This window comes from Rhinoraja longicauda, chromosome 20 (assembly GCF_053455715.1).
Source record: "Rhinoraja longicauda isolate Sanriku21f chromosome 20, sRhiLon1.1, whole genome shotgun sequence".
Classification (NCBI taxonomy): Eukaryota; Metazoa; Chordata; class Chondrichthyes; order Rajiformes; family Arhynchobatidae; genus Rhinoraja; species Rhinoraja longicauda.
Genome location: NC_135972.1, coordinates 27,462,179 through 27,477,164, shown reverse-complemented (window position 1 = coordinate 27,477,164; position 14,986 = coordinate 27,462,179). Strand labels below are relative to the sequence as shown.

The following is a 14,986-nucleotide window of genomic DNA, read 5'->3' as shown; positions in this document are numbered from 1 at the left end:
CTTAATTCTGTAAATATTACCTCCAATGTTCTGAAGTGACGTCGATCCAAAAACAGCATATTTCCCAGGTCTGCCAAATGCTAGCTCTCCCAGTGTCTCATAAACCATGGAACCTAAATACAGGGACAGTTTTACATATTAAAATGTTAAGCTTAAATGTTAGTTTTAAAGTTCAACATATTTAGATATTATCTCTGTTTAAAATGTTGTGAAATGATTAATGGATTTGCAGCAGATAGACACAAAAAGCTGGAGTAACTCAGTGGGACAGGCAGCATCTCTGGGGGAAGGAATGGGGGACGTTTCGGGTCCAGACCCTTCTTCTGAATAGACCCTTCTTCAGACTGATAGATTTGCTGCACCTTTTCATTTACCTAAAGATATCTCACTTGAAAAACTATGAAAGATTAATTTCCATCAATCTTCATTGACGGAACATTAACAATTTCATCAATATCAGTATAAAGCAAGCATTGCACATTTAAAAAATAAATAAATAGATATACTTTATCTGCAACCTCTTGCTTGGAAGAATATAATGAATAATTAAACTGGTTCTATTTTAATGTTGTGTTTTCAGTTTACAAATTTCTTGTTATGTATCATTTCAGTGGCGTTGAGTAATTCAAATCATAGACGGCTGTGGAGGCCAAGTCTTTGGGTATTTTAAAAGCAGAGATTGATAGGTTCTTGATTAGTAAGGGTGTCAAAGGTTATGCGGAGCAGGCAGGCGAATAGGGATGAGAGGGAAAGATAGATTAGCCATGATTGAGTGGTTAGCCAGTGTCAATGGGCCGAATGACCTAATTCTGCTCCTCTGGTTTATGAATTTAGGAACTTATATCCAAGTTCCAGGCTTTCAATTCCAATTGTTTGATCTTGCACCTTTCTCGCCAACATCTGAGGACTGTATTGAAAGGATTATTTTGTCCCGGTTTATTGGCTGCATTTCAGATAATCCAATCTAGCAGTGGATAAAGTATTAAGAAAACAGCACGCTTGAAGAGATGAAATTAATAGATTTTTAAAATACATAAAACTCAAATAGTCCACAGCTCTGCTTTGCTATTTGTTCAAAAGTAGATGTTATCGACATTTATTATTCATCCTTGATCTAGTTGTACTAGGCTGTTTAATAGCACAATCATGCATTTCAGTTACATATTGTTCAAGGTGGCAGATTTTATTTTCAGTGAACTAGGATGGTGTTAAAGGTAATCTATTAGTTTTAGAGTCACTAATCGGCACTTACATGTATTATGTTAAATTTAAATCCCCAGCTACCATGGCGAGATTCAAATCATTTTCTCCAGATTAATACTTTGGAAATGTACACGCAATGCTGCTAAGCTTCATCATTTAGTTACTTCTTATCATTTTAAACTATATTAAAAATGAATAATTTATCACATAATTTCTTTACTTTCTGTTCATTTTTTACTTTCTATCTTTCCTTCACAGGCCTATTTAATAGGCTGATTGTTTAAAAAAATAAGTATTTATAGTTGCATATTAAACTTTTCTACTTAGTTTAGCTTAGTATAGTTTTGCTTTCTGATGAAACAGGAACAACATGGGAACAGGCCCTTTGGCCCACTGAGTCCGTGCCAATCAATGGTCACCCATACACTAGTTCTATCCTACATGTTAGGGACAATTTACAGGAGCCAATTAACCTACAAATCTGCATGTCTTTGCGATGTGGGAGTCAGTGGGAGGATGTGCATACTCCAGACCGCTAGCACCCCTGGTCAGGATGGAAGCCGAGCCTTTGGCGCTGTAAAGCTGCAACTCTACCGCCATAGAACACATAATAATGACCAGCTAAAATAGCATGGTATTTATTCACAAAATGCTGGAGTAACTAAGGCAGCATCTCGGGAGAGAAAGGAGCAAGACTCCTAACACCAATATTTGAAGGTATTAAGATGTTTAAGCTCCGTATTTTAAAAATACCGTAAGATTTGACACCTAACATACACATAATGTGGTTGCTGAGAATACGTGAATGTGCAGAGTGTGGCCGCAATCACCTGTCAAGTTTGAAAAGCAGAAACCCAATTACATAGAACATAGGAACAGTGCAGCACAGGAATGGGCCCTTCAGCTCCCAATGCCTGTGCCAAACATGATACTGTTAAACTGATCTCATCTGCCTATACATGATCCATGTCCCTTTATTACTTGCACTTCCATGTGCCTATCGAAAAGCCTTTTGAATGCCACTGTTGTATCAGCCTCCACCACAACCTACGGCAATGCGTTCCAGGCCCCCCATGAGTTCCTGTGTAAAAAACGTGCCCCACCCACACATCTCCATTAAATTATTCTCCACTCACCTTATAGCAATGCTCTCTGGCGTTGGACATTTCTATCCTGGGAAAAAGATTCGGACTGGCTACCATAATTATGCCTCTCATCATTTCATATACTTCTATCAAGTCTCCCCTCAACTTCCAATGTTCCAGAGAAAATAATCCAAGTATATCCAACCTCTTCCTGTATCTGAAACCCTCCAATCCTGCAGCATTCTGGTAAACCCCCACTGCACCCTCTCCAAAGCCTCCACATCTTTCCTGCGGACGGGCAACCAGAATTGATCGCAATATTCTAAATGCGGCCTCACCAAATTAACCAAGTGAGTTTGCAAAAAAAAACCCACAGTGCTGGTAATTCAGTGGTTCAGCAATATCTCCGGAGATAGGGAGACATGGATAGCTGACATTTCATGAGGTGTCCCTTCTTTAGGCCCTTCTTCAATTAGGTTTGTTAGTTGTTTACTTAAACATGAAGACTGGACAATTTGACAAGCAATTTGAGTGCTCGTGAAAGAAAGTATGACTTACCTGTTTCCACTGAAGCTTGGAGCAAAAGGTGAATTGAATACAATGACATCAGTGCAATGACAACTAAAAGGAATCTGTAAAAATAATTATAAATTTTAATTCTATGCTGAAAATAATAACATAGTTTTTTCTCATATTCATGCTGCTAATTCTTTTGAAGGTTTTTTGAAAAAAGGAAATAGTAGTAGAGAAAGCCATGTGCATAAATATAGGCAAATGGGGTTAGTTTAGTTTAGTTTAGAGATACAGCGTGGAAACAGGTCCTTCGGCCCCCTGAGTCCATGCCAACCAGCGACCACCCTACACTAGTTCTATCCTGCACATTAGGGACAATTTACAGAAGCCAATCAACCTACAAACCTGCATGTCTTTGGAACGTGTGAGGAAACCTGAGCACCCGGAGCAAACCCACGCAGTCATGGTCACTCACAAGTTCTCCGGTTTCCTTCCACATCTCAAAGATGTGCGGGTTCGCAGGTTAATTGGCCTCTGTAAGTTGCCCCCTAGATTGGAAGGAGTGGATGCAAAAGTGGGCTAACATAAAACTAATGTGAATAGGTTATCAGTGGTTGGTGTGTACTCAGTGGATCAATGGACCTGTTTCCATGCTGTATCTTTAAAACTAAACTGAAAACTATTTTTCCACAATGAGTTCCAGAGTTGAGATGGGGACAGAAATGTTATTTGTTGAGATTGCACTAAAAGATGAAAACTGGTGGTGAAGAATCTCCCCTTGGCTTATAATGCCAGGTAGACTGTAATTTAGTGGGTAGGTTTCCTGATGTGAAATAGGTGTCACCAGTTTTCTAACTAATGTTTAACACCTCCCATTAAGTGTCAAAGCAGACTAAAGAAGCAAACCCCACAGTGAGCCACAAGGAAGGTGAAAAGCAGCAACACCTTTCACTAATGCCGGTAATGTATGTTTACTAACGGGAACTCAAATGCTATTTTTTATCCAAGTCAAGTTGAGTTTAATGTCATGTGCACAAGTGGAGTACAATGAAAGGTCTTGCTTTGTGTGGGTGGTCGTTGGTCAATGCGGATTCGGTGGGCCTGTTTGCGCAGTATCTTTAAACTCTAAAATCTGCTTTCCACCTAATTATAAGCAGGAAATAAAGCAGCATCTGTGGAGAGAGAAACGTTTTATGATTGATGCCAGGAGGAAATTCTATACATTTGTACAAATCCTCTCCAGTCCCTTTAGCTCTGCAAACCTGATTAGTTTCGTTTTAACACTTGAACTATGGAGTAGGTGAGCTCTTCCTGTGAATGGTATGTTAATAGATGTCAGATAGAGGCATACAGCGTGGAAACTGGGCCTTCGCCCTTACTTGCCCACGCCGACAAGCATGCCCCACCTACACTAGTCCCACCTGCCTGCGTTTGGACTACATCCCTCTAAATCTATCCTATCCATGTACCTGTCCAAATGTCCTTCCGCTGCTGGACATGGGGGGGGGGGGGGGGGGGGGCAGGGTGAGGTGGAGACCCCCCACCAAATAAGGGATTCTGTGTAAATTTGGAACTTAATATCTGCATTGAATGTGTAACCTCCGGAAATGTCGGATGGGGTTTTTGAAAAGAAGATGTTTTGTAAATATTTATTACTTGAATAAAGTATTTTTTGATATTAAAAAAAATGTTTCTTAAACTTTGCGATAATACCTGCTTCAACTATCTCCTCTGGCAGCTCGTTCCATACATCCACCACCCTTTGTGTAAAAAAGGTGGTGAACTAATTAAAGCATTCAAATAACTTTCATAGGTGATAAAAACAGAAAATGCTGCAAATATTCAGCAGGTCAGGCAGTATCCGTGGAAAGAGGAAATTAGTTCACTTTTCAGATCTGAGACCCTTCATCACAATGGAAATATAAAAAGTTCTGACAAAGGTTCTCAACCTAAAATGTGAACTTGTTTCTCTTTCCACAAATATCACAAACAGCAGAGCATTCCAGCATCCTCTGCTTTCATTTGTTAGTTCTAGAATCTGCATTTTTAAATTTCCAGTGTTTTATCAAAGGTATTTGACTCGAAACATATAAAATTTGTTCCTCTTCCCACCAATGCTGCTCTGGGCATCTCTACCTTATAATATGCTGGAACATTAATTAAATGTGTCTTAAAATGTAGCTGGTGAATATTAACATTGTGCACCTTAAGTTGATCACCTTGAAGTCAATAAAGAAATAAAAAGAAAACACAATTTTTTAAAAAAACTGGCAAGAGAGAAATTTCAATTAATATGTAAATAGTTTTACTATTATATTAAATATTTTTAATGTGATAAAGTTAGCTGTAGATGGGTATCTGGAAAGGTTGAGGTAATAACAAAATAGCAATTAAACAGACTGCAGTTATGGAATGCAGGAAGTAAGGTAATGTGAGGTAATGGACTTGTATTTATATAGAACTAGCAAAGCGGAAAGGTCCATTTTTTATACGCTTATTCCAGACAAGAAAATTATCCCTTTGGAACTCATTGCACAAAATGTTGTCTTCAACTGAAACCACTGTTGCAAAGGCAGATAATTATGGGACATGTATTTAGGTACAAGAATAAAAGATGAGCTGGCTTTTTTTCCTTTGATCACAGTGAAATAGTGACAACAAATATGTTCAATGTTCTTAACATTCATGAAATCAGCTCACTAAAGAGCAACAAGGGGTTTTAGTTTAGTTTAGAGATACAGCGTGGAAAGAGGCCCGAAGGCCCAGTGAGTCCACACTGCCAAACGATCACCCGTCCACTAGTTCTATCCTGCACACTAGGGACAATTTACAGAGGCCAATTAATCTACAAACCAGCATGTCTTCAGAATGTGGGAAGAAACCGGAGCACCCGGAGACCACACGGTCTCAGAGAAAACATGCAAACTCTGTACAGACAGCACCTGTAGACAGGATTGAACCCAGGTCCCTGGTGCTGTAACTCTACTGCTTCATCACCATGCCACCCGGATTTATGCAACAAGATTTCTGTTCACTAAATTATGTGATAATTGGTGAATTTTAAAAATGTATTAATTCACAGGCTGTGGAAAAAAAACCTTAAAGAGCTAGCATCAGTTGGTTATTTTGACTTTGGTAATAATTGTAAATTGTCCCAAGTTTGTCAGATAGGGCTAGTGTATGGGGGTTGCTGTTGGTGGGCTGAAAGGCCTGTTTTTGCACTGTATCTCTAAACTGTACTAAGCTAAACTAAACTAAAGATTTATATAATCATATGAATTTTCCAGTTGCCATGGTGTGATTTGAACGCATGCTTCTGGAAACTATTCCAAAAAATGATCATGTTATTAGGCATTGAGCTAACAAGAGTCTGTGGGAATATTTTGTGCAGCATTATAATGGACAAATCATGAATTAAGATTATAAAATGATGAAGGATAGAAATCACTAAAATGATTTCAATTTTTTGATTCAATAATTTACTGAACTAACTGCATCATAATGGTATTTAACATAGAACTAAAAGGAAAGCGAGGTCATCTTTCAATCCTTCAAAATAATTGGCATGTTTATTTAGAATATGAATGTGAAAAATGTAGTTCTTCTAGAAACCAAAATAGATTAGTGGAATAGACCTTTTCACTGAAGTTAACCCTTAAGGGTAGACACAAAATGCTGGAGTAACTCAGCGGGTCAGTCACCCATTCCTTCTCTCCTGAGATGCTGCCTGACCCGCTGAGTTACTCCAGTATTTTGTGTCTACCTTCGATTTAAACCAGCATCTGCAGTTTTTTTTTTCTTACTTAACCTTTAAGGGATTAGTTCCAATAAGAGATTCATATTTTCATAATTCTAGAAGATATTAAATGTTCATTTAGTGTTTCATAATTCTTGACTAAAAATAATCCACCTTCGATGTGAATGACCAAGTGCAATGAATAACAATTGATGGACATATGGCAAATATTGACGTCTGTCTCTCAATTTCATTTTATGCACCTACTAAATTTGACAGACTGAATGGATTTGAATTTAATGCTGCCTAATGGGCTGTTCAATATTCATTTAGCTTAGAAGTGTTCATTAATCTCCATTCGGTTCCTATATGCATACAGACAATTCTGTCACTTTATTCATTTAATGAACATCTTACAAATGAAACCGACACCATCAGATAAATTCAGCAAATCTCAAACATCAGTTTTGATCGAATGAGTCCACATGCAGATTAAACTGCATATCTTCAATTAATCTTAATCTCGATTTTTTAAACATTTAATGACCTCAGTTCAGCTGGAATACTGATGCACTGTTTCGGCCTATATAATTCAAAGTTGAATCTTCATATGCAAGTTTCCTGGCCTTTACAATTGAATTTTTTTTTTTTTAAACATGCTGCTTCACCCCTTTATAAAAGCAGTTTAAAATCACATTCTAGACCATTCTGTACTCCTTTGCACATGGAATTACTCCCCAAAGAGAAGATGGTGAAATATATATTTTTTTAAATTGCAGATGCTAGAAATCTGAAAAAATAACAAAGTGCTGGAAATACTCAGCAAATCAGACAGCATTAATGGCGAAACAAACTAACAACATTTTAGGTCAAATGACATAAAATCATCCACCTGTAATGTTAACTCAGTCTTTCAACAACCCACAGCCAGGTGCTGTACGACCTGCTAGGATTTCCGAGCTTTCCCTATCGTTTAAGGTTTTCAGGAACTGTTGTGTTCTGCAACTCACAGAACCACCACGTTCTTTTATTTTGTTATATGCCCTCTTTCATCTGTTGATCAGTGGACAATTAAAGTTTGGACAACCTTGGTCAACCCTGTCACAGGTATTCCCACTGTTCTTTCTACTCCTCCTTTTCTACAACTTAACCGTTGTTTTTAGTTTAGTTTAGTTTAGTTTAGAGATATAGCCTAAAGGAAACAGGCCCTTTGGCCCACGGCCCATGAGTCCCTCCATGCTGACCAGCGATCCCTGCACACTAACACAATCCTACACACACTAGGGACAATTTACATTTAAACCAAGCCAAGTAACCTACAAACCCGTACCCGTAGGAGGAAACCGGAGCTCCCGAAGAAAACATACGAAAGTCATGGGGAGAATGTACAAACTCCGCACAGACAGCACCTGTAGTCAGGATCGAACCTGTGACTCTGGTGTTGCAAGGTAGCAACTCTACTGTATGTGCCACCATGCTGGCCTTTTTTCTTTTTTCCCAGTTCTTAAGATCAAAAATATCCATCCTGTTTCACTCTCTACAAGTACTGTTGATTATTACTGATATTTAGTTCTTATCACTACACACAAAGTTTGGCATGTATATGGAATGAGCTGCCAGAGGAGGTAGACGAGACAGTTACTATAACAACATTTAAAAGACATTTGTACACGTACATGGATAACAAAGGTTTAGAGGGATATGGGCCAAACGTTGATGGGGCATAATGATTGGAATCGGCAAGTTTTAGCTTTAGTTTAGAGATACAGGGTGGAAGCAGGCCCTTTGGACCTCCGAGTCCATGCCGACCATCGATCACCCTACACACTAGTTTTGAGTTATCCCTCTTCCACATCCTACACATTAGAAGCAATCTACAGAAGCCAATTAACCTACAAACCTGCACCATCTTTGGTACGTGGGAGGAAACTGGAACAAAGCCAAGAAAACCCAAATGGTCAGGCAGAACATACAAACTTTGCACATACAGCACCCGTGGGTCAGGACTGAACCCGGTACTCTGATGCTGTGAGGCAGCACTACGCCACTGTGGGCTGCTCTAGTTGGGCTGAAGGGCCTGTTTCCATGCTGCATGACTCCCTAAAACTCTAATAGTTTTTCAATAAGGAGAAATTGAATATGCAGTTGTGATGTATTAACCATTGTATTAGCATCTAAAAAAAGCATAAACTTGAAAGTTTCAAACACAGCCTGAAAATAAAAAATACCCCTAAAATCAGGGAACAATATTATTCATGGTTCGATTGTTGGCCTTTGTGCTTCTGATTCAGAGTATCGTAGGTGCGATTGGGACCAACGATCCAGGCTGACACTGCACTGCTGTACGAAGAAGCCATGTTATGTGAAATGTTAAACAAGCAGTGCATTCATTATCTCTTCTTGCAGTGAATGTGAAAGATCTAATGGGACTACACCGAACAGGAAGTACGTTATTGCTGGTGCTCCTGCCTAAATCCTTTAATCAACATCACTGAGATGTGAAAGACTAGCTTGTCGGCGCTACATTGCTACTTCTGGAGATATGTGAAGTGCAAATTAACCATCTGCTGCATTTCTTATATTAGAATGGAGATGTGTTTCCCAATATGTTGCATGGTTATGCAGAGTTGTTGCCTCCACGCTCGAGACCCGGGTTCAATCCTGACCAAAGGTGCTGTCTGTACAGAGTTTATACATTCTCCCGGTGACCAGGCGGGTTTCCCCAGTTGCTCCGGTTTCCTCCCACACTCCAAAGACATACAGGTGTGTAGGTTACAAGTGGCTTCGGTAAAGATTGTAAATTGTCCCTAGTGTGTAAGATATTGCTAGTGTACAGGGTGATCGGTGGTCTTGGTGTGGTCTCGGCGGGCTGAAGGGCCTGTTTCTGCGTTTTATCTCTCTAAACTCTAATGTACTTTGAGATGTTGCAAAGATGTGGAAGCCGCTCTACAATTTACAAATTCTTCCACCAACCCAATTATCTCTTTAGCGGATGAGGCCGCAAGATGCTATTTTTGAGGATAGGCTATATTTTTGACGGCATTCACAGCAGAAAGCAATGAAATTTCGTATTGCTGTTAATTTCAGCCTTCAATACTCACACAAATGGTATAATCCCAGTGTTGGCCATGGCGTATGATAAGCCCAAGAGTCCACTGCCAATGATGGCATTGCTGAGGTTGAACACGGACATCTGCATGGAGGTGGTTCCAGACCGCTGAATGAAATAGAGAAATAATGTTAATCTGACAATCAAGAGTAACAGATGGCTGGATTTATTTTATAAACATCTAACCCAATGATGTCATTTTGCGTGAAAAACTAATAATTACCAGAATTTTTAATGGATACACATTTAATATAATGTTACTAAATGTTGGGGTGGATGCAGAGTCTCTTGCCCACAGTGGGGGAATTGAGAACCAGAGGGCATAGGTTTAAGGTGAAGGGAGAAAGATTTTATAGGAATATGAGGGGTAACTTTTTTACGCAAAGGGTGGCGGGTGTGTGGAACAAGCTGCCAGAAGAGGTAGTTGAGACTGGGACTATCGCAACGTTTAAGAAGCAATTAGACAGGTACATGGATAGGACGGGTTTAGAGAGATATCAGCCAAACGCGGGCAAGTGGGACTAGGGTATATGGGACATGTTGGTCGGTGTGGGCAAGTTGGGCCGAATGGCCTGTTTCCTTGAATCCATATATTTTTAAAGCCGGCACAATGGTGCAGCAGTAGAATTGCTGTCTTTCCTGGTGTTGTGGGTTGTTAGGCAAGTTTCTCAGGTGTTATTGAGTTAGCAGCTAGTAATACAAATGAGAACAATCATTCAGATTATTCAAATTTAATTACGAGGCATGGGACTTCCTGAGTTTTGCTCCATTGTATATCACACCGGGAAACAATAGATAAATGTTAATAAGAAGCAAAATAGATGCTGGAATCTTAAGCAAAAAGCAAACACTCGAGGGAGCTCAGCAGGCCTGGCTGCATCTGTGGAGAGAATTGGACAGATAATGTTTTGAGGTGGGACCCTTCTTCCGTCTGGAGTGAATGCTCTAGCCTTAAATTGGAACCTTCAGGTAAAATCAAGGAAGGGTGCAGACAGGCTATCTTGCCACCTAACACATGGTGATGGACATAGTTATTCTGTCGATTGATTATGGGGTACTTGTGTATCCAGTGAGATACCCCTCACAATAAAGGTAATGAAGAAAAAAACCTATTAAAGGTGTTTGAATTCCCAATAAAGGGGGTTTTAATATTTAGAGGTGTCCTGTCAGATGAGATGCACTCCAGTTCTTAACATGTAACTTTATGGAACCACTTGTCTCCATGCAAAAAGATTAAAGTAACCAACATGTGCAATTTAGAGTCATAGAGTGATAGAGTAATACAGCGTGGAAACAGGCCCTTCGGCCCAACTTGCCCACACCGGCAAACATGTCCCAGCTACACTAGTCCCACTTGCCTGTATTTGGTTCATATCCCTCCAAACCTGTCCTATCCATGTACCTATCTAACTGTTTCTTAAATGTTGGGATAGTCCCAGGCTTAACTATCTCTGGCAGCTTGTTCCATACACCCACCACCCTTTGTGTGAAATTTGTTTAATCAGCTGGTGTTAATCAGCTGGTGTGCTTAGAGAGTATAGAGGGTTACTTCCAAGAGATTCCTCCACCAGCACTTTCAACATCACAACACTTGGGTTCTTCCCCTACTCCCCCAGCACCCACCCCCCTTATTACTGGATCACATCACCGCCAGTTCCTAAATTCTTTCCAAACCTATCTTTACAACTCTTATTTTGAAGATTCTCTCAAAGGTTATAAATACATTCTGATAGTTAGCATTATTAAGCCAGTGGCTACTTCATAAGTTCATAAGTCATAGGAGAAGAATTAGGCCATTCGGCCCATCGAGTCTACTCTGCCATTCAATCATGGCTGATCTTTCTTGCCCTCTGCTGTAGTTGCTCTCCACGTCCACTCTATCAGCCTTTCACTATTCGGTAAGTTTCAATGAGGTTCCCCCTCATCCTTCTAAACTACAGCAGGTACATACCCAGTGCCGTCAAACACTCCTCATATGTTAACCCAATCATCCCTGAGATCATTCTCATAAACCTCCTCTAGACCCTCTCCAACGCCAGCACATCCTGCCTCAGATATGGGGCCCAAAACTGTTCACGGTTTACTCACCTCCGCCTGGGTTGGCAGGGAACTTGTACTTTCAACAGCATCATTATAAATGCATTTTCTGGAAAACAATAATGCAAGTAATATGTAAATCTACGTTATGAATTTATTGGATTTACTGAATGCCCTATTTCACATTTTATTTTAAAATATCCAATATTGTTCTTTACACTATATTTTGAAGTAACTAAATAAGTGCAATGCTGAATAAATGTTTTGTTAAAATTATCAATACTCATAAATACATTTTCAACATAAATCAATGTGAATATTCTTTGCCACTGGGGTAAAATATGCCAACGAAATAGCATAAAGCACATTTAGAGATATAGGGTGGAAACGGACCTTTCAGCCCACCGAGTCAGTGAGGACCAACGATCACCCCTACATCAGTTCTATCCTACACACTAGGGACAATTTTACAGAAGCCAATCAACCTCCAAACCTCCACATCTTTGGAATGAGGGAGGAAACCGGAGCACCCAGAAAAAATCCACACATCACATGAGAACGTACAAACTCCGTACAGGCAGCACCCGTAGTCACGATTGAACCCGGGTCTCTGGGGCTATAAGGGAACACGTCCACTGCTGTGCCACTGTGTCAAACCTGGGTTGCTTCAACTGTGAGGCAACAGTACTATCTGCTGCACCACAATGCTATTTTACTGTGTGCACTGCAGTTAGCAACCTATTCTCTATAGAAATACCAGGTAGTCATCTGCGTAATCTGGCCCAATGTGTTTGCCTGGGTTACACTTGACGAATAATTTCTCTTTACCGTAACAAGTGGATCCATTAAAGTCAGCTTCCAATTTGTGAAATTAACTTTCCTATGTTGGATTTCTATAATTCTGGACATTCAATATCTTACTTTACAAAATATTATTTGCTAATGGCAGTTTTCTTTACAGTAGAGCAGTTAACAGTATTAATGATTCTTTAACATGTCGACATAATATTACACGAAGGAATTTATATTTTCCACTTACCCTTTCACTCCACCTTCTGCAGCTGCAGGTTGATATTCATTACATTTGGTGCTGGTCTTAAGTTCCACATTTGCCATCCCAAATTCCAGGTCAGCGTTTGGCAGAAGTGTTCAGAAAAATTCTTCAACGCTGTCTTAAATGGAAGTTTACCTATTTGGACCGACAGGGTAGTTTTAATTATTGAAAGATGAAAATAAATATTGAGTAGAACTGGTTGTTAAAACATTCCCACTGATTCATATTAGGACCAACCTTTCACAATTAGGCATGCAAGTAACATTCTTGTAGAATTCCTTGAGTCTACTTCTTCTAGAATTCCTCCTTGGAAATTTAGTGTGCAAAAAAAGGTTTGAATATTCTTAATTTAACACAGTGCTAATGATTTCTGATCATGCATCAATGAGCCGTGAAGGTTCTCTGTAGCATAACATTATTATTAGTTTAGGGAAACCGTGTGAAAACTGGCCATTCAGCCCATCGAGTCAGTGCTACCTAACGATCACCTGCAAAACATGAGCCACATTGGCTTCCTCCGATGCTCTGGTTTTCTCCACCATCCCAAAGATGTGCTGATGTGCAGGTTAATTGGCCTCTGTAAAATTTCCACACAAAGTGTAGGGAGTGGATGAGAAAATGGGATAACATAGAACCAATATTAATGGGTGATGGATGGTACGAGTAGTCTCGGTGGGCCAAATGGCCTGTTTCCATGCCTTATCCCTAAACTAAACTAAAGTAAACTAAACTGCACTAAGATGGTCAAGTATAAGGTAATTCCTTTCTACTTGATTTAATTGAGTCAATTGAAATGTTTTTAAATGCTTCTATAATGTTCTAGAGTTACGTGATTTTGATTATTTTATTGTTATAATTATTTTTTATTTTCTGTACTTTTTCAGTGCTTGTCACTGTAAAAGACATTTGCAAACATTCCACCTCAGTGTCACATCAGATAACCTGTGAGTTTGGGCGGGACCACATTATGTGTCCACCTAATCCGCTGGGTAAAGGCCATCAGTGAAGCTCAGAACAGCCCTGTGCTAGGCTGGAAGCTGTCAATTAACTGGGGGTCATCTGTCTTCCAAGTGGAGGCCATTTCCATCTAAGAGTGGTGCTTAGAGAGTTGACAACTGGTGAGCTCGGGAGATTTGTTAGCCAGTGGAAGATCTGATCTATTCACTTGTGTTCCATTCACATATATGTATAAAACCAGTAAAAAATTAAACATAACTGAACAACATCCATGGTTCTTGTCTCCAAAATACAACCTCAAACCATTAGACATTTGGACCAGTTAACTCGTGTTCAATGGGAGGAAAGATACAAGCATATTTTGAGATAGAGAATACACAAATAATTTAGCATGAATTCATAAAAGGAAAAGTCATATTTATGCAATCTTATGAAATGATTTGACAAAGTATTAGAATGTGCAAATGTGGACAATGTAATCATCATGGAAGACAGTCTTTCAAAAAGCCATGATAAAAGGTATTGCATTAATGACTCAATACAAAGAATAGACAAATGGTCTCTCGGCCCAGATAACTAACTGGGTTGACAGATGGTCATAAAACATAAGACAGAGTCATCAGCTAGAATGCAATCCCGACCTCCCATCTACCTCGTTGGAGACCTTTGAACTATCTTTAATCGGACTTTATTGGAATTTATCTTGAACTAAATGGTGTACCCGTTATCTGAGCACTGTGGACGGCTTGGTTGTAATTAAGTATAGTCTTTTCTTTGACTGGATAGCACTGTATCTCAGTACATGTGACAATAATAAACTAAACTAAAACTAAAGAGTCTCAGAATAAAAGGGTTAATTTCTTTGGTAAAACATGATTAGGAGAGACAATGGTTATGCACAGAACTAGTCTATAATCATAAATTAGTGGCATAATGTTACAAATTTAATTGATAACTAACTGAATATCAGATAGATAATGCAACAAATTACAGAATAACTGGGTCGAGTTGTAAATACATAAAAGGCAAATGAAATTTAGTGTCATGTGTGTATGATGGCACGTTGCATATTTTGGCAAGGGATTGCTACTAATTTATACTTGGAAAAATAAGAAATTAAATGGCACAGAGGAACAAAGGAGTCTTGGAATATGTTCGGAATCCAGCAATAGTACAGTTTGATAAGATCATCTGGAAGATGAGCAAAGTATTACCCTTCAGTCCATTGCATTGCTTTCATGCTAATGTCATTAGCCCACGATGGGCAGTTGAAAGTGAAACCATAAAAATCT

At 39.3% G+C, this 14,986-nt stretch overlaps 1 protein-coding gene across 1 annotated transcript in view; it reads right to left on the bottom strand.

Moving 5' to 3' along the window:
* Positions 1-14,986, bottom strand: part of LOC144603425 (sodium-coupled neutral amino acid symporter 1-like) — a 45,127-nt gene that overhangs the window by 19,389 nt on the left and 10,752 nt on the right. The window contains exons 2-6 of the mRNA XM_078416623.1: positions 12,723-12,872; positions 11,735-11,792; positions 9,639-9,754; positions 2,847-2,920; positions 21-113 (exon numbers count right to left, since the gene is read on the bottom strand). Of these exons, the coding sequence (XP_078272749.1) occupies positions 21-113; positions 2,847-2,920; positions 9,639-9,754; positions 11,735-11,792; positions 12,723-12,799 (418 nt within the window). The 5' untranslated portion in view covers positions 12,800-12,872. The remainder of the gene's footprint in view (positions 1-20; positions 114-2,846; positions 2,921-9,638; positions 9,755-11,734; positions 11,793-12,722; positions 12,873-14,986) is intronic.